Source organism: Scyliorhinus torazame, chromosome 13, assembly GCF_047496885.1.
Source record: "Scyliorhinus torazame isolate Kashiwa2021f chromosome 13, sScyTor2.1, whole genome shotgun sequence".
Classification (NCBI taxonomy): Eukaryota; Metazoa; Chordata; class Chondrichthyes; order Carcharhiniformes; family Scyliorhinidae; genus Scyliorhinus; species Scyliorhinus torazame.
Window position 1 is genome coordinate 36,229,708 of NC_092719.1, and position 20,133 is coordinate 36,249,840.

General features: G+C 49.1%; 1 protein-coding gene across 1 annotated transcript in view; it reads left to right on the forward strand.

Annotated features, from left to right (window-relative positions):
• Window positions 1–20,133, forward strand: part of LOC140387961 (lysine-specific demethylase RSBN1L-like) — a 79,081-nt gene that overhangs the window by 18,009 nt on the left and 40,939 nt on the right. The window contains exon 2 of the mRNA XM_072471350.1: window positions 24–658. Within this exon, the coding sequence (XP_072327451.1) occupies window positions 24–658 (635 nt within the window). The remainder of the gene's footprint in view (window positions 1–23; window positions 659–20,133) is intronic.

Genomic DNA, 20,133 nt, shown 5'->3' on the forward strand with positions numbered 1-20,133 from the left:
TTTTCTGTTTCATCTGCTTGCAGGTAACAGTGAAAAACGGAAACTTAGTACAGAAGAATTCCAGTTTAAAAAAATAAAGAAGAAAAAGAAAAAGAAACACAAGGAAAGTGAAAAACGGAAACAGCCCAAAATGTGCAGCAAATCTATTCAAACAATTTGTTCAGGGCTAATGTCAGAAATCAAAGAACAGCAAGTGACTTCAATAGAAGATGGGAATAGGCTAGCCATTCTGTACCAAGAAGATGGAATGCCCGAAAGTGTGCCAGTAGAAAGCAGTGAACATCCCCCTAACTTGTGCAAAGATTCCACTATTAAAAATAAAGGTTCAAGACTAGATCTGTTGGAATTCAGGAGATTTATCCACATAGAAGACCAGCCTAATGGAGGAGCTTCAGTGGTGCATGCCTACATGGATGAACTCTCTTCCCTATCTTTTGCGGAGATGGAGAGATTTTCAGAGGAGTTTGTGAACCTAACATTTAGTGAGAATAATAACTCTGCAGCCTATTATGTTATGGGTATTGTTCATGGAGCTGCTGCGTATTTACCAGACTTCCTTGAGTATTTTGCCTATAGCTTTCCAAGCGCACCAGTGAAGATGGAGATCTTGGGAAAAAAGGATATAGAGACAACTACCATGTCAAACTTCAATGCTCAGGTAGGGTGTCTCTATGTGTTGTGTGTGTCTCAAATGGCACCAGAGGAAGTGGTGCCAGTATTAATGCTTTCAGTTAATTAATCATTAACTGGTTAATTTGGTTTCTTGATTTTTTTGCCTCCCTCTGTGCTAAACCATTTGAATGGTGGCGGGATGGCAGATGGGGTTGGGGGGTTGGAGGCAGGAAGTGGCCTCACATATTTCTGACCTGTTGAATTATAGCTTGGGAAGTCTGTGATTAAGGAATTTTATTGATGGCTACTGCTGTAAACTTGCTGATGGTAAGGGATTTCAAATAAAAACAAAACATTTTTATTTCAGTACTTCGTTAAATGTTATAAACTACCCATTTGCATTTCCTGCGCAATAATATATTATGCAGTTGATCAAAGGGAAATTAAGCCTAATATGGATAAGTGCAGGCTGGTGTTTATTCAGATTGAAAATAGGTGGCATGTGTACCCCAGGATGGAATAGAACTTCCCAGGTGGGAACTGGAAGAAACCTAGGAATGCACACCAAGTCTAAACAGATTAGAGTTGACGATAAAGCAAATAGGATGTGAATCACATTAACAAATTGATTAAATTAAAATCCTCAGAAGTTAGGCCAAGCCTGGAGCAGGCGTAGAGTTCTAGTTACGGTAATATAAGGGTGCGTGGAGATCCTAGAGATAATGCAGAAGAGAGAACCGTTGGGCATTGAGGAACAACATGTTCTTTAATTTGCAAATAGACATTCACAGTTTAACTTGAGGTATAAAAATTAAACATAAAACTATGAGATTGACCAGCCAGGTGGACTGCAGTAACCTATTTTGATCCTGCCGTTTTATGTTTAAATTATGTGTTTAGGTAACAGACTAAGCCGGCACTGCTTCAGGTTTGTGAAGAGCACATTTAGGGATGATCAGGTTGCCAGCAAGAAAAGGCAGGACACTGGAATGACTCAAAAAGTGACCTGATGCTGTATTGGGAAGATAATGGGTTGGTAATCTTGAAAAATAAGACCAAATGAACTCTAGGAATTTCTTTATCTAAACCTTAATTGGAAGCTAATATAGCAGTTTATGCAAAATATTTATTGTGAAATGTCTTGAAGGATTTGAGAGAGTATAGGGAGAAATTTTTGGGGGGGTCACTTGCATTCTGAAGGACATGCCCACTGGACTGGGCTTGCAGCAGATGATGATGAGAAAATCAATAAGAGGGGAAAACCCTTCTTGACTGTCCTCTCAAATCTACCTGTTGACAGTATTGGTAGGAGTGACTGCCACTCAGTCCTTCATAGATTATCATAGAATTTACAGTGCAGAAGGAGGCCATTCGGCCCATCGAGTCTGCACCGGCTCTTGGAAAGAGCACCCTACCCAAGGTCAACACCTCCACCCTATCCCCATAACCCAGTAACCCCACCCAACTTTAAGGGTAATTTTGGACACTAAGGGCAATTTATCACGGTCAATCCACCTAACTTGCACATCTTTGGACTGTGGGAGGAAACCGGAGCACCCGGAGGAAACCCACGCACACACGGGGAGGATGTGCAGACTCCGCACAGACAGTGATCCAAGCCGGAATCGAACCTGGGACCCTGGAGCTGTGAAGCAATTGTGCTATCCACAAGGCTACCGTGCTGCCCTTGTGAAGACAATGTCCCATCTTCACACTGACCACACACTCCATGTTGTGTGGCATTGCCACATGTCACATGGCATCGATTGAGAACAGATCGAGCTGCTCATTAGGTAGGTTCTGTGAGCCATCAGCAGCAGAATTGTATCAAATCATAATCTCCAACCACAAAGCCAGCACAGGTGCACGCATACTGGAGTGCGCGCCCTCCACATCCACGCACATGTGCACTCCGAGGCACCACCCCACACCCGCATGCGCGCGACGGGTCACACGTGCCCACTGGGCTGCTCGCTCTCTTTCCCCCCCCCGCCGCCGCCGCCGCCCACAACACACGCAATCACACTGGGCCTGCTCTGCACGCTGCGTGCTCTGCATGCAGGCACACTGGAGCCACCCCTGTGCACACTGCCCCCACCCATCCTCCGTGCACACTGGGAGCCCCACCCTCCACACATGCCCACTCTGTGGACGCGCCCCACCTTCCGCATGCCTGCCCGCACACCACAACACCTCCTCTTCTCCGCACGCTTCCTGCCCCAAAAATACCCTCATTAGGAATGTCTGTGCTGCTCCAGGCCTACCGCAACTAGGGCAGGCGATTCAGGGGCCAACTTGAGACCTGGGATCCTTACAATTCCAAGCCCCTTCTTCCGACTATGGTTCCAAGGTCTAGGACATGGAAGCTAATAAAACATGTTTACCTCTTCTGTGGCTGTACCCTACATGGTTGAGAACAGTTCAGTGCGACTATGTACAAACATACTGATTCGGAGCAGGAGATGGCCACTCACCCCTTTGAGCCAGCTCAACCATTTCATAAGGCCATGGCTGGCTGATATAACCTCAACCCCACATTCCTGAATACCTGTGAGAACTTTTCACTCCAGGGCAGCATGACGGTGCAGTAATTAGCACTGCTGCCTCACGGCGCCAAGGTCCCAGGTTCGATCCTGGCCCGGGCCACTGTCCTTGTGGAGTTTGCACATTCTCCCTGTGTTTGTGTGGGTTTCGCCCCCACAATCCAAAGATGGGCAGGCTAGGTGGATTGGCCACGCTAAATTGCCCCTTAATTGGAAAAAATTAATTGGGTACTCTAAATTTAATGGCCACAAACTCCGTAGTCACTGTTGCACTGCCTAGCGGTCTGTTGTACTTCGAGCAACTCGTAGTACATTCAGAGCCTCCTTGCTGAGATCTCTCGTAATTAATGAGAACAGACTGGTTAGATTCAATGATCAGCTTCGTCATGGTGATGTTAACCTCAAATCAGTCAACATTTTTCTGCTCAACCTTGTGAGGATTTACCAGGACAGGGGGTTGAGCTGGTGAGGAAGCGTGCAGCCTTTAATAAGGCTAAAGCTGTTCTGTTTAAGAAAGAAGTTTGTTTCGGTGTTGTGTACCCAGCAAGGATGTGGGTCACATATGAGTCAAAGGCAGCACGGTAGCATTGAAGATAGCACAATTGCTTCACAGCTCCAGGGTCCCAGGTTCGATTACGGCTTGGGTCACTGTCTGTGCGGAGTCTGCACATCCTCCCCGTGTGTGCGTGGGTTTCCTCCGGGTGCTCCGGTTTCCTCCCACAGTCCAAAGATGTGCAGGTTAGGTGGATTGGCCATGATAAATTGCCCTTAATGTTGGGTGAGGTTACTGGGTTATGGGGATGGGGGGAGGTGTTGACCTTTGGTAGGGTGTTCTTTCCAAGAGCCGGTGCAGACTCGATGGGCCGAATGGCCTCCTTCTGCACTGTAAATTCTATGATAATCTATGACTACTACTTTGAGGCACCGGAGGAAGCAGACACCTTTATTAAAAAGCATGGACTTGGGGCAGCACCGTGGTGCAGTGGTTAGCACTGCTGCCTCATGGCATCGAGGTCCCAGGTTCGATCTCGGTCCTGGGTCACTGTTTATGTGGAGTTTGCACATTCTCCCTGTGTTTGCGTGCGTTTCGCCCCCACACCCCAAAAGCCACACTAAATTGACCCTTAATTGGAAAAGAATAATCTTTTTTAGAAAATTATTTTAATGTGGGTTGGAAGGGTGTTGGGATATACTGTATATAGTTCATATTTGTTTTTCTGTTTGTGGGGTTGATGGGGAATGTTTATGATGAGGACTGTAATGTGAGGAATATTTTATCCCTGAAATGGGCATTGTCTGTTTGTTGGGGGGGGGGAGAAGGCTAGTGAACTAAGTGAGATGGGGGTGGTGCTGCAGACGTTGAACCGGTTTGGCAGGCTTGGCGTCTGGTTTGGAGCTTTGGAGGAGTAAGTTTGGATCTTGGGTTTCGTTTCAGTTTGTGTATTTGGGTGGGAGTGGGGGGGGGGGGGGGGGGGATTAGTTTGCTGATGGTAACGGTCGGACCTCTGTTTTACTCTGCAGGGGTGGGGGGATTTGGCAGTCACCTTGGGAGGGTCTTTGGCCTCTACATTTTGAATTTTTACTTACTCCCTGACGGTGGAAATGGCTGATTGCAGTTGGGGGGGGGGGGGGGGGGGGGAGAGGAGGAGCGAGAGAGACCCCCAATTCGGTTGGTCACCTGGAACGTAAGGGGGTTGGGTGGCCCAGTTAAGTGGTCAAGAATTTTTGCACACCTAAGGAATCTAAATGCAGATGTGGCGTTTTTGCAGGAGACTCACTTGTGGATAAGAGAACAGAAAGATTGCGGAGGGGGTGGGTGGGACATAATAATAATGATCGCTTATTGTCACAAGTAAGCTTCAATGAATTTACTGTGAAAAGCCCCTCGCCGCCACATTCCGGCGCCTGTTCGGGGAGGCTGGTAGGGGAATTAAACCCGTGCTGCTGGTCTTGTTCTGCATTACAAGCCAGCTCTCTTAGCCCACTGTGCTAAACCAGCCCCTTGTGCTTCTCTCAGGCTTTGATGGAAGGGCCCCGAGACAAGGCTATTTTCGTTAAGGTCACCAGGATCGTGGCGGAGCCTAATGGCAGATACATGCTGGTCAGTGGGTCTCTGACAGTATTTTGATGGTACTGGTAAATTTGGCATTTATTAAGAATCTGTTGGCTTTCACTCGCAATCTAGATACGCACCAGGAGTGGCGAAGGCACATCTGGCCTTTATAGAATCCCTACAGTGTAGATGGAGGCCATTCGGCCCATCGAGTCTGCACCGGCCTTTGTTCCGATGGATCACCCTACATGGGCCTAATCCCCTGCTCCTTACCCCATTTGGGCAGCACGGTAGCACAAGTGAATAGCACTGTGGCTTCACAGCGCCAGGGTCCCAGGTTCGATTCCCTGTTGGGTCATTGTCTGCGGAGTCTGCACGTTCTCCCTGTGTCTGCGTGGGTTTCCTCTGGGTGCTCCGGTTTCCTCCCACAGTCCTATGGCGTGCAGGTTAGGTAGATTGGCCATGATAAATTGCCCTTCGTGACCAAAAAAGGTTAGCCATGATGTGGAGATGCCGGCGTTGGACTGGGGTGAGCACAGTACGAAGTCTTACAACACCAGGTTAAAGTCCCAACAGGTTTGTTTCGATGTCACTAGCTTTCGGAGCGCTGCTCCTTCCTCACCTGAGGGAGGAGCAGCGCTCCGAAAGCTAGTGACATCGAAACAAACCTGTTCAAAAAAGGTTAGTGATGGGTTATTGGATTACAGGGATAGGGTGGAAGTGAGAGCTTAAGTGGATCGGTGCAGACTCAATGGGCCAAATGGTCTCCTTCTGCACTGCATGTTCTATGTATAACCCCTCCTAACATTTTGGCCAATATTAGCATGGCCAGTTCACCTAACCTGCACATCTTTGGAATGTGGAAGGAAACAAGAGCACCTGGAGAAAACCCATGCAGACACGGAGAAAGTGAAACTCCACAGTCACACGAGATTGGAATCGAACCCGGATCCCTGGCGCTGAGGCTGCAGTGCTGACCACTGTGTCTCCGATAGAGAGCAGATATGGGGGGAGGTATGAACATTTCTGCACCCAAGCGATAAGCAGTTTTCATTCTTTTCCCATGCGCACAAGGTCTATTCCAGGATTGACTTTCTACTGGGTAGGTCCTTGCTCCCTTGTGTTAATAGGGGGGAATATTCGGCAATAGTACTGTTATCATACTCCACACTTTGTGGACCTTATGCTGGAGATGGATGCCATTCAACGCCTGCCGTGGAGGTTAGATGAGGCATTACTAGCGGAAAAGCGGTTTTGTGAGCGCGTGTCTGCGACCAAAGAGGAATATATTAAGTTTAATAGGAACGATTAGGTCTCCCCCTCCACACTTTGGGAGGCACTTAAGACGGTGTAAGAGGGGAGGTAATCTATACGGCACATTTAGATATGACTGAGGGCGGAACAGCAGTGACTGATGGGTGCGATTTTGGAGATGGATTGCCACTATTCTGAGGACTCTACTCCAGAGTTGCTAGCAACTTGGAAGCAACTGCAAATGCAGTTTGATCCGTCCATAGGGAAAGCAATTGGCCAGCTGCGGCGCTCGAAGTACGGGGAGAAGGCAGGTCTTCTTTTGGCTCACCAGCTGAGGTGGCATGTAGCTTCCCAAGAGATTGTACAGATTAGGGGCTTGGCGACAGCTTGGTGACCCTCCCAAGGGAAGAAGTTGCGGCATTTTTTACAGGGATGTCTATAGATCAAAGCCTCTGGGGACTGGATCAGACATGTCAGAATTCATAGATGGGTTGTCCTTCCCAATGATGGGGAGAGAGAGGAAGGAGGAGTTGGAGGCTCCGTTAACCCCTGAGGATGTGCTGAAGAGTATTGGGCTGATGCAAACATGTAAGGCGCCTGGCAGATTTTATTAGAGGTTTGCGAGCCAGTTGGTGCCATTGATAGTGGATATGTTCAATGATTCTTTGGTCGGGGATTCATTGCCCAATACTTTCGCAGGCCTCTTATCTCCCTCATCTTGAAAACGTATAACTGTGGTCCGTCCGATTCCATATGGGGGGAGTTTGTGTAGGGGCTCGGGTTTATGGGCTTTGGTGCCCCCATTCTCCCCGGCGAGATATTCCACGAACATGGTGGTGACTTCTACTTTAAGGATATGGAAGCAGTTTAGGCAGCATTACAAGCTGAGCACCATGTCATTGGTCCCTATCTGCGAGGGCCGTTTGTTCATGCCATTGGATTTGGATGCAACTTTTACGCCATGGGAAGGAAAGGGCCTTTAGTATTTTGGGGATCTCTTGATGGAGGGACGATTTACCATTTTGGAGGAGCTATCAGCAAAATTTCAACTGTCAGGACCATAATTGGTCCGCTACTTCCAATTATGTAATTTTGTCCGGCAGCCAAGTCCCACATTTCCCTTAGTGCCACAAATCTTCCCTGCTTTGAAGATTCCTTTTGCTGGTGGAATCTGGGTTGGGAGCATTAGGTGAATTGAACATTCTGAATTCTCTGTGTGTACCCGAACAGGCGCCCGAGTATGGCGACTAGGGGATTTTCACAGTAATTCCATTGCAGTGTTAATGTAAGCCTCCTTGTGACACTAATAAAGATTATTATTATTTCAACTATTTACCGGCAGATCATGTAAATAGAAGCTGTCTCGCTGGGCCAGGTGAGAACAAAGTGGGAGGGGGAGCTGGGACCTATTTTGGATGAGGATGTGTGGTGTGAGGCCCTTTTTAAGGTGTACTTCTGTGCGCAACTCGGCCTGATTCAGCTCCAGGTGGTTTGCTATGCCATTTCTGAGGGCATTTTAGAGTGAATCACATTGCTGTGGGTCTGGAGTTGCATGTAGGCCAGACCAGGTACGGGTGGCATATTTCCTTATTGAAAGGAATTGGTGAACCAATCGACAATGGTTTCATGGTCATCTTTAGGCTTTTAATTACAGATCTCCACAAGGAGGCACAGCTGAGGATGTGGGTGGAAAAGCTGTGTACTGACGGGGAGACTTCCACATTTGGCTCTCTTTTTCGCATTGTTGTTAGCCAGTGATATAGACAATTAAAAATAAACCACATGAATGCCAAAAACTTGCCAACTTTTCGTCCACACACACACCAGATTGATTTGTTTTACACAATAGTGTAGTTTGTCTTTTTGTTGATACCTTATTTTGAGGCTATATATTTGAGTTTAAGGAAAGGACACTGAAATTGTTGATTAAAATTAATTCTATTTCTTTTTCTTGGTATTATTTTCTTGATTGACAAATATAATCAGTGAATCCCCCCCCCCCAACCCCCATTTCAAACCCCAGCTTTCACTCTCATTCTTTTATAACATGCCCCCCAAAAGGAGCATCAATGTAGAGTTATCCACCAGGATCAAATTTCATCCTCAACAGATCACAACTGATTTGTGATCAACGAAGTATCAAGTATTGGACTGCATTGAAATACACAAGTTAATTTCAGAAAACTAAAATTCAAAAATGGGCAGTCAACAGCAGGTGCGAATAAACTGAAGGAACTGAAATATATTTTGTAAATTCTTTTGACACTTGCTGCATTTTTTTTTAAAAGGCAGATTACACTACCTAAATACCGTCTTCAAAGCTTATACCAAGCATATTGGCATCAGCACAACATAAATGGATGGTAAAATCAATGTGATTAATTACATGAAATTCAATCGTCAGTGCCTCATTTTTGAGACCAACACTAGAGCAAAAAAACGTTTAAAGCTAGCAAATTTAAAATATTTTTATTCACCTTCATGCATTCGTAGCAAGATCAAGTAGTTCCAGGCTATGTGCTCCCGTCTACATGAATGAGCCAGATTTTTGTAGCATGTCTGTTTCTGATGATTCTTTGATCCCTGTGACTAAACAATCCCAATTTAACCCCAAATAGTTTGAATTCCCAAAGCATAAAAAAATGAACGTTTCACAGATATAGAGGGATGCATTTAAATGGTGTCGGGTGATAAATACCTAAGAAGTGTATGGAATTTGTTTAAACTGCTTAAAATTTACAGTGAGCTTAATACATGTTAAGCAAATGGCCAGTGTTACATTTCCAATTAAAGGCAGCCACTTGTCTAAGCGGTGTGGTGTAGTTCTTATATTAGAAATCCATCGAAGAATGTCCTCCTTTAAGCCTGTTCATATTAGAAGACACATCTTCGAGTCTGCAGATTCCAAGGCATATTGTTGCCAGTTAAATAAATTGTAGACCAGGTGGTCACATGGATGTTGTTGATGGCGTGGGTACAAAACATGTCAGGAATGTGGGAGTTTCCCTGGAATGAGGGCAGAGATACAGTATGTAAGAGCTGCTTAGTTACTATTAATAAACATCTACAGTTGTTGGTCCCTGCTCACCAGTTATTCAGACCCAACACTTCTACATGGTGTCTGGAGTTGGCAGAAGGCACAGGAACCTCACCGTATCGACCCACCCGTGTTTGATGAAAACAGTAAGCAGTCTTACAACACCAGGTTGAAGTCCAACAGATTTGTTTCAAACACTAGCTTTCGGAGCACTGCTCCTTCCTCGGGTGAATGAAGGAGCAGTGCTCCGAAAGCTAGTGTTTGAAACAACCTGTTGGACTTTAACCTGGTGTTGTAAGACTTCTTACTGTGCTCACGTCAGGCCAACGCCGGCATCTCCACATCATGATGAAAACAGTGTAGACAACTGGACGCAATTCAAATAAGAGTGGCATATCTATTGTGGTGCCGACCTATTGGACAAATCAAAGAAGATACAGGCGTGTACACTCCTAAATTTAGCAGATCCCAAAGTAGTTGAGAAATAAGTCTTTTTTTTTTCAAACAGGAAGAGAAGGAGGATGCCAAAATATTGCTGAAAAAGTTTGAGCACATAATGCATCATAAAAAACATCATACTGGATAGACATGTGTTCAGTATAACCAACCAAAAGTTTGATTAGTCTATTCAGTCATATGCTGCGACTTTGAATGCATGTTTGGCACATTCATCAACGAGTTGGTGAGAGGTCACATTGTGTGGGGTCCATAGTGGTGATGTCTGTAAGCAGCAGCTTTTCGAGAAAAGTTTCACCGTGGAATCTTCCATCAGCATCTTTATGCTGAATGAGCAGTCAGAAAGAAGCAGCAAAAGTGAGAAACAGGTTTTCATGGTACAGGGCACGCCCTTCTTCAACTGCGGCAGCCATCACTCGGAACAGAACCACATGTCTGGCATTTGGTAAATGCTGTAACAAGTAAGTCAGATGGAACCATTTCGCGAAAAGCTGCAGATCCAAGCCACAACAGCCCTCCCATGACAACAGCCACACCACAGCCAGTCAGTTCCTCAGGTTCTGGAGCACGAACAAGGTAAATTAATTGGTAGTGTAATCAGAGTCAACTACTTGCGGAGTCTCAAAACAGCAGCGCGCAGACACCATTACAAAGAAGGTTAAAATTTTCACACATTAAACAGTGCCTGCAGCAAGGCAAGACGAAAAGTAAAGATGGACACGGGAACAAAGGGTATGCCTTACCCAGGCAGTTGTTGCGGAAAATCGGCTCATTTGCGGCACCAAATCCCTGCACACGTGGACCTCATGGTGTAGATAGTTTTCAGTTTATTGTTATTGACCAAAATATGAAACTGCTTTTGGGTCTTTGGAGCAACATCACACTGGGGTTAATCCACCTTGTCCCAGCCATACACATACTTCAGCACCAGGCTCCATTAATGATGGAATATAAAGACCTATTCAACAGCAACACCATTGAGAAGCTACTTGTATACCGAGTATTCAGCAATAGCCATTTCGGACCACGCCCCGCATTGGGTGGACTTGGAGATGGGGGAGGAGAGGGACCAGCGCCCGCTGTGGCGCTTGGAGGTGGGGCTGTTTGTGGACGAGGAGGTGAGCGAGCGGGTCCGAGGAAGTATAGAGAGGTACTTGGAGACCAACGACAACGGGGAGGTCCGAGTGGGGATGGTATGGGAGGCACTGAAGGCGGTGGTGAGGGGAGAGCTGATCTCCATTAGGGCCCACAAGGAGCGGGGGGAGAGGGAGAGGCTGGTGGGGGTGGTGGTGAGGGTAGACAGGAGGTATGCGGAAGGATTGTTGAGAAAGAGGCGTAGCCTCCAGGCCGAATTCGATCTGGTGACCACCAGGAAGGCGGAGGTGCAGTGGAGGAAGGCCCAGGGGGCGGTCTACGAGTATGTGGAAAAGGCAAGCCGAATGCTGGCGCATCAGCTTCGGAAGCGGGACGCAGCTAGGGAGATCGGGGGAGTTAAGGATAGGGGGGGGGGGCGCGAGTGGGGTTGGCATCAATGGGGTCTTCAGGGACTTCTGCGAGGAATTGTTCCGATCCGAGCCCCCCCCCCCCCCCCCCCCCCCCCCCCCCCCCCCCCGGAGGAGGGAGGGATGGGCCGTTTCCTGGACCAATTGAGGTTTCCAAAGGTGGACGAGGGACTGGGGGCCCCGATTGGGCTGGAGGAGCTGTCCAAAGGGATAGGAAGCATGCAGGCGGGGAAGGCACGGGGGCCGGATGGTTTCCCGGTCGATTTCTATAAAAAATATATGGACCTGTTGGGCCCGCTGTTAGTTATGACCTTTAATGAGGCAAGGGAGAGGGGGGGCTTTACCCCCGACGATGTCCCGGGCACTGATCTCCTTGATCCTGAAGCGGGACAAGGGTCCCCTGCAATGTGGGTCTTACAGACCGATTTTCTTGCTAAATGTAGATGCCAAGGTGCTGGCGAAGGTCTTAGCCACGAGGATTGAGGATTGTGTGCCGCAGATCATCCATGAAGACCAGACGGGGTTTGTGAAGGGGAGACAGTTGAACGCGAATGTGCGGAGGCTTTTGAACGTTATCATGATGCCGGCGAGGGAGGGGGAGGCGGAGATAGTGGTGGCAATGGACGCTGAGAAAGTCTTCGATAGGGTAGAGTGGGGGTACCTGTGGGAGGTGCTGAAGAGGTTCGGGTTTGGGGAGGGGTTTGTCAGGTGGGTTAGGCTGTTGTATGAAGTCCCGATGGCGAGTGTGGCCACAAATAGGAGGAGGTCCGAGTACTTTCGGTTGCACCGAGGGACGAGACAGGGGTGTCCCCTGTCCCCCCCTGCTCTTCGCACTGGCGATTGAACCCCTGGCTATGGCACTGTGAGGAACTAGAGGGGGTTGGTGCGGGGTGGGCAGGAGCATAGGGTGTCACTTTATGCTGCCGACCTGCTGCTGTATGTGGCGGACCCGGTGGGAGGAATGCCAGAGGTAATGAGGATCCTTAGGTAATTCGGGGACTTTTCGGGGTACAAGCTCAATATGGGGAAGAGCGAGCTGTTCGTAGTTCAGCTAGGAGACCAGGAGAGGGGGATTGGCGAGCTCCCACTAAAAAGGGCGGAGAGGAGCTTCAGATATTTGGGGGTCCAGGTGGCCAGGAGCTGGGGGGGGCCCTGCATAGGCTTAACTTTACAAGGCTGGTGGAACAAATGGAAGAGGAGTTCAAGAGGTGGGACGCGTTGCCGCTGTCCTTAGCGGGTAGTGTGCAGTCAATCAAAATGATGGTGCTCCCAAGGTTTTTGTTCCTGTTCTAGTGCCTCCCCGTGTTTATTCCGAAGGCTTTTTTCAGGCGGGTTAACAGGAGTATAATGGGGTTTGTGTGGGCGCGAGGGACTCCGAGGGTGAGAAAGCTGTTCCTGGAGCGGAGTAAAGATGGGGGGGCTGGCGCTGCTCAACCTCTGTGGCTACTACTGGGCCGCCAATGCGCCGATGGTGCGCAAGTGGGTGATGGAGGGGGAGGGGGCTGCATGGAAGTGGCTGGAGACGGCGTCCTGTGTGGGTACGAATCTGGGGGCGCTGGCAACGGCGCCGCTGCCGCTCCCTCCAAGGAGGTATACCACGAGCCCGGTGGTGGTGGAGGCCCTCAATATTTGGGGACCGTGGAGGCGGCATAGGGGGAGAAGTTGGGGCCCCGGCGTGGACCCCATTATGGGGGAACCACCGGTTCGCCCCAGGAAGAACAGGTGGAGGGTTTTTGGCGTGGCACAGGGTAGGGATACGAAAGTTGGGGGCCTGTTTGTGGACGGGACGTTCGTGAGCTGGAGGAGAAGTACGGGCTCCCCCGGGGAACACCTTTAGGTACTTACAGGTAAGGGCGTTTGCCAGGCGGCAGGTGGTGGAATTCCCGCAGCTACTGCCACACACCGTACAGGACAGGGTGCTCTCGGGGGGGGGGGGGGGGGGGGGGATCTCGGAAACTTACCAGGTTATGCAGGAGGAGGAGGAGGCCTCGGTGGTGGAGTTGAAAGGTAAGTGGGAGGAGGAGTTGGGAGAGGAGATCGAAGAGGGAACGTGGGCAGATGCCCTAGGGAGGGTGAATTCTTCCTCTTCGTGCGCGAGGCTCAGCCTCACACAGTTTTAAGGTGCTGCACAGGGCACACATGACCGGGACAAGGATGAGCCAGTTCTTTGGGGGTGAGGACAGGTGTGTTAGGTGCTCAGGGAGCCCAGCAAATCACACCCATATGTTCTGGGCATGCCCAGCGCTGGAGGAATTTTGGAAGGGCGTAGCGAGGACTGTGTCGAGGGTGGTAGGATCCAGGGTCAGACTGGGCTGGGGGCTCGCAATATTTGGGGTGGCAGAGGAGCCGGGAGTGCAGGAGACGAAAGAGGCCGGAATTCTGGCCGTTGCATCCCTGGTAGCCCGGCGAAGGATTCTCCTTCAGTGGAAAGATGCGAGGCCCCCAAGCATGGAATCCTGGATCAGCGATATGGCAGGGTTCATTAAATTGGAGAGGGTGAAATTCGCCTTGAGAGGGTCGGTACAAGGGTTCTTTAGGCGATGGCAACCGTTCTTAGACTTTCTGGCAGAACGATAGACATTGGTCAATGGCAGCAGCAGCGAGGGGGGGCGGGGGGGGCGGAGAAGAGATTCACTTTATTTTTGTTTATGTTATTTACACTGGAGGGTTTGAGGGGGTGGATGCACCTGTTGTGTTAAGTCGGGGTGTTAATGTTAATTTATTATTTATGTACGGGGGGGAGGGTTTTGGGGGGTTGCTTTTTTAGATTGTGTTTTGTACGTAACCCTGTTGGGTTCTTTTTTCTTTCTCATTTTGTTATTGATATTTTAGGAAAACCTTTAATAAAAATTATTTTTTTTTTTTAAAAGAGAAGCTACTTGTAATGCATCATTTGAGAGTAGATGACTTGATTCTATCCGCAGTCTGCTTTGAGAAGGGTCCCAGCAATAAGTAATTGATAAGCTGGACTGCACGATAAGACTGGATGTCATTACCCCAAAGACAAAGCCACAGAATGGATTTTTGCTATGGTGGCTAGAGTAAAAAATAAAGACGGCGTGGTCAGGATCTGTATTGACCTAGTCCGCCTGAATAATGCACTGCTCAGACCTCATCACCTTATGAAGATGCTGGAACAGGCCTTCATTTTGGATGCGAAGTGCAGGTCCTGGCAAATCCTGCTGGATGAAGAATCATCAAATCTCACCGCATTCATGTCTCCATTGGGCAGATATCGTTTCTTCTGTATGCCCTATGAAATCTCCACTGGCAATGAGTTTTTCCAACTTTGCTTGGAGCAGCTCTTTGCAGTACAGCCCTGCAAAATGATCGTTGGTGACATTCTGGTCTGGGGTTGTACTGTGTAAGAACATGATGTATGTCTTTGACTAGTTCTCAACAGAATCAGAACCACACAGTTAAAGCTCAATCCTGCTAAATGCAGATTCAGGGTCAACCAAGTTCCTTATGTGAGGCACTTGCTCACAGCCAATGGTGTGAAGCCATGTCCAGACAAAACAACGGCTGTACGACAGATGGCTATTCCCGAGGACCACACGCTCTGCAGCGCTTTCTTGATATGACAAATTATCTTTCCCAGTTCATTCCTTCCTACAAAGAGGTCACTGGACCTCTTCGTCCATTCCTCCACCAAGATGTTGGATAGTTGGCAGGAGCACCATAGTGTTGCGTTTAACTAGCTCGAGCAGACACTTTCAGATCCTCTCGTGCTACAATATTCGACATTCGAGTCCTCGTACTATCGGAAGATGCCTCCCAACACGGACTGATCATCAGCCACGCATCACTATTCTTAAAAGGCCTCTTCACACTGCACCTGCACAACTACAGCGCATTAAGCTCAAGCTTCGGTGTGACAACCTCAATGTCGTCGACAATGTAGTAAGGAATTGTACCTTGCTGATAGTCTTTACAGAGCCTTTCTACCTACCACTAACCAGGCAGATTGGGAAGAAGGCATTGACACCATGATAGTACTGGTCCTCTCTTGTTGATTCAAGGAACTTTAAGGATGCCTTACAGGTGGATCTCATATGCAGACAACTCCATGAAGTCATTATGAAAGGCTGGCCCGAGTCATAGATTATCATAGAATTTACAGTGCAGAAGGAGGCCATTCGGCCCATCTAGTCTGCACCAGCTCCTGGAAAGAGCTCCCTACCCAAGGTCAACACCTCCACCCTATCCCCATAACCCAGTAACCCCACCCAACACTAAGGGTAATTTTGAACACTAAGGGCAATTTATCATGGCCAATCCACCTAACCTGCACATCTTTGGACTGTGGGAGGAAACCGGAGCACCCGGAGGAAACCCACGCACACACGGGGAGGATGTGCAGACTCCGCACAGACAGTGACCCAAGCCGGAATCGAACCTGGGACCCTGGAGCTGTGAAGCAATTGTGCTATCCACAATGCTACCGTGCTGCCCTTAAAGTGTTAGCCGTGCGAGTCCTCAAAGACGCTTCTCCATGAGATTCGCACACTGCTCTAAAACCTGGTTAAACGGTCATAATCTTGACCATACATGGCCACGATAAATTGACAGTGGTACACAGTCATGTGGTTTCCTACGATAGTACTCCGTATGTACGAAACCAGAGTCGCCTCCCTCAAATATCTGAACCACCACTGCACCCATGCACTTAGCTTGCAATCCAGGCCCTGGATGCCCCTCCAGAGGCCAACTCGGCAAGCCATGCAGCCTTGGGGTATACTACAAGGTCACCTGATGCCATTCACTTTTTAAAAAAAATTTAGAGCACCCAATTATTTTTTTCCAATTAACGGGCAATTTAGCATGGCCTGCACATCTTTGGGTTGTGGGGGTGAGACACTCGCAGACATGGGGAGAACGTGCAAACTCCACATGGACAGTGACCCAGGGCCAGGATTGAACCCGGGTCCTCGGTGCCATGAGGCAGCAGTGCTAACCACTGTGCCACCGTACCGCCTCCTGATGCCATTCACGCTCAAGACACCAACCCATAGCATCTTGGGCACAACTAACCGGTACAATCAGGGCGCTTGAGCCAACCAAATCCATGGTTCATGGACAACGTGGTACCTACACCTGAAGAATAATAATAATAATATCGCTTATTGTCACAAGTAGGCTTCAATGAAGTTATTGTGAAAAGCCCCTAGTCGCCACATTCTGGCGCCTATTCGGGGAGGCCGGTACGGGAATTGAACCCGCGCTGCTGGCATTGCTCTGCATTACAAGCCAGCTATTTAGCCCACTGTGCTAAACCAGCCCCTGCAGTGGTTCAAGAAAGCAACCAATCACCACCTTCTGAAAGGCAACTAGGGATGGGCAATAAATGCTGGCCTAACCAGCGATGCCCAAATCCCATAAATGAATTTTAAAATGTGATGAACTGGCCTACAAATAGATTTTGTTTTAAGTGGAGTCTTGGGGTGGGGGGGGGGGCGGAGGGGGGGGGGTGGAGGAGAGAGAGAGAGAGACATGATGGGCAATGTGCCAGCTGCAGTAGCCCAATCAGTATTGTGCACATTCTAATAGTTATGTATTGTTAGCCCTGTTTAATTTTGTATATGCAAATAGTTTTTACTTTGTGACGGTTCTCCTACATTGTTACCCCTCAGTGCTACCGGTTGTCCCAACTTAAATGGAGAAGATGTATGGGTACAAAAGGGGTCACCTGTTGGGGAGCTCAGGCGTTCTCCTGGAGCATGGACAGCGACACAGCATGTAAGAGCTGCTCTTACTGGTAATAAACATCTATTGGTAGTTCCTGGTAGCCAGTTATTGGAACCCAACACGTCTATAGAAAGTAATCAAAACCGTGAACAATGGTTCATGCCCCCAGTATCTAGAAATTGATTGACAGCCCACCCTTTTACACAACTTGACATAATTTGCTACTTATAAGCTCTGCTCCCTCCTGCATTCTGGGATCAATAGAAAATTATTGCAATCTAGCGGGGAGGGGAGGAGGGAGGGAGAAGGGGGGGGGGGACAACTGGGTTGCTGCTGCGGAAATCCAAAAGGAAATGGCTAAAGAGTGGGTGGGCGGGGATGGTGTGCGACGCTGGGGGAGCGAGCGGGAGCGCGGAGGCGGGATATGGGACTGGCCTAGAGAAGGTAATGGCTAGTCGACACGGGAGGGGGGCAGGTAGCCCCCTAGTGAGGCTGATCACGTGGAACGTGAGAGGCCTGAACGGACCGATAAAAAGGGCCCGAGTGCTCGCGCATTTGAAAGGACTAAGGGCAGACGTGGTTATGCTCCAAGAGACGCACCTAAAGGTGGCGGACCAAGTTAGGCTAAGGAAAGGATGGGTGGGACAGGTGTTCCACTCAGGACTGGACGCAAAGAATAGAGGGGTGGCCATTTTGGTGGGGAAACAGGTCGCATTTGAAGCAAAGAACATTGTAGCAGATAGCGGAGGTAGATATGTAATGGTGAGTGGCAGGCTGGAGGGAATGGAGGTCGTGTTGGTTAACGTGTATGCCCCAAACTGGGACGATGCGGGATTTATGAGACGGATGCTGGGGCGTATACCGGACCTGGAGGTAGGAAACTTGATTTTAGGAGGGGACTTTAATACGGTGCTGGACCCGGGGCTAGATAGATCCAGCTCAAGGACCGGAAGAAGGCCGGCAGCGGCCAAGGTACTTAAGGGGTTTATGGACCAAATGGGGGGAGTGGATCCATGGCGATTTCTTAGACCTAGGGCTAGGGAGTATTCCTTCTTCTCCCATGTCCATAAAGTGTACTCCCGGATAGATTTTTTTGTTTTGGGAAGGTCGTTGATCTCTAGGGTGGAAGAAGCCGAGTACTCAGCCATAGCGGTTTCGGATCATGCCCCACATTGGGTGGACCTGGAATTAGGAGAGGAAAGGGAGCAGAGAACACTCTGGCGATTAGATGTGGGACTGATGGCGGATGAGGGAGTGTGTGCAAGAGTGCGGGGGTGTATTGAGAGATACCTGGAGGTCAATGACGACGGCGAGGTCCCTGTGGGAGTGGTATGGGAAGCACTAAAAGCGGTGGTCAGAGGAGAGCTGATCTCCATTGGGGCCCACAAAAGGAAAACAGAGGCCAAGGAAAGGGAAAGATTACTGGGGGAGATTTTATGGGTGGATAGGGAATTTGCAGAGACCCCGGAGGAGGAATTGTACAGGGAGAGGAGACGACTCCAGACGGAATTTGACCTTCTGACCACCAGAAAGGCGGAGGTACTGTGGAGGAAGGCACAGGGGAGGAGGTATGAATATGGGGAAAAGGCGAGTCGCCTGTTGGCTCATCAATTGCGAAAGAGGGCAGCAGCGAGGGAAATAGGAGGAATTAGAGACGAAAGGGGAGACACGGTGCGAAGGGCAGGAAAGATAAATGAGGTGTTCAAGACCTTCTATGAGGAACTGTATAGGTCTCAACCCCCAGAGGGAGAGGAGGGGATGCGGCAGTTCCTGGACCAATTGAGGTTCCCGAAAGTGGAGGAGCGGGGGGTGGTAGGCCTGGGGGCACCGATTGGGGTGGACGAGGTTATTAAGGGACTGGGAAGCATGCAAGCAGGGAAGGCCCCAGGACCAGACGGGTTCCCGGTGGAGTATTACAGAAAATATGTGGACTTGTTGGCCCCGTTGATGGTGAGGACGTTCAATGAGGCCAGGAAAGGGGGGACTCTACCCCCGACGATGTCGGAGGCGACGATATCGTTAATTTTGAAGAGGGATAAAGATCCGTTGCAGTGCGGGTCCTATAGACCCATTTCATTGTTGAACGTGGACGCCAAATTGTTGGCAAAGGTACTGGCATCGAGGATAGAGGACTGTGTCCCGGGGGTGGTGCACGAAGATCAGACAGGGTTCGTAAAAGGGAGACAACTGAATGTTAACGTGCGACGACTATTAGGGGTGATAATGATGCCCCCAGTGGAGGGGGAGGCAGAGATAGTGGCGGCAATGGACGCAGAGAAGGCATTTGATAGGGTGGAGTGGGAGTATTTATGGGAAGTGTTAAGGAGGTTTGGGTTTGGGAACGGGTTTATTAGCTGGGTTAGACTTCTTTATGGGGCTCCAACGGCAAGCGTAGTTACAGGTCGACATAGATCGGAGTATTTCCGACTATATAGGGGAACAAGACAGGGATGCCCGCTGTCTCCATTGTTGTTCGCGTTGGCAATTGAACCTCTGGCCATGGCGTTGAGAGACTCCAGGAAATGGAGAGGGGTGATTAGAGGGGGAGAAGAACACCGAGTCTCGTTATATGCGGATGACCTATTGTTATACGTGTCGGACCCAGCGGGGGGAATGATAGAGGTTATGCGAATTTTGAGGGGGTTCGGGTATTTCTCGGGGTATAGGCTAAACATGGGGAAGAGTGAATTATTTGTGATACATCCAGGGGACCAGAGTAGAGAGATAGAAGGCTTGCCTCTAAGGAAAGTGGAAAGAAACTTCCGATACCTGGGGATTCAGATCGCTAGGAGCTGGGGAACCTTGCACAGACTTAATCTGACACGGTTGGTAGAACAAATGGAGGAGGACTTCAAGAGGTGGGACATGCAGCCTCTATCGCTGGCGGGCAGGGTGCAAGCAATTAAGATGATGGTCCTCCCGAGGTTCTTATTTGTATTTCAATGTCTCCCTATACTAATCACTAAGACCTTTTTTAATAAAATAGAC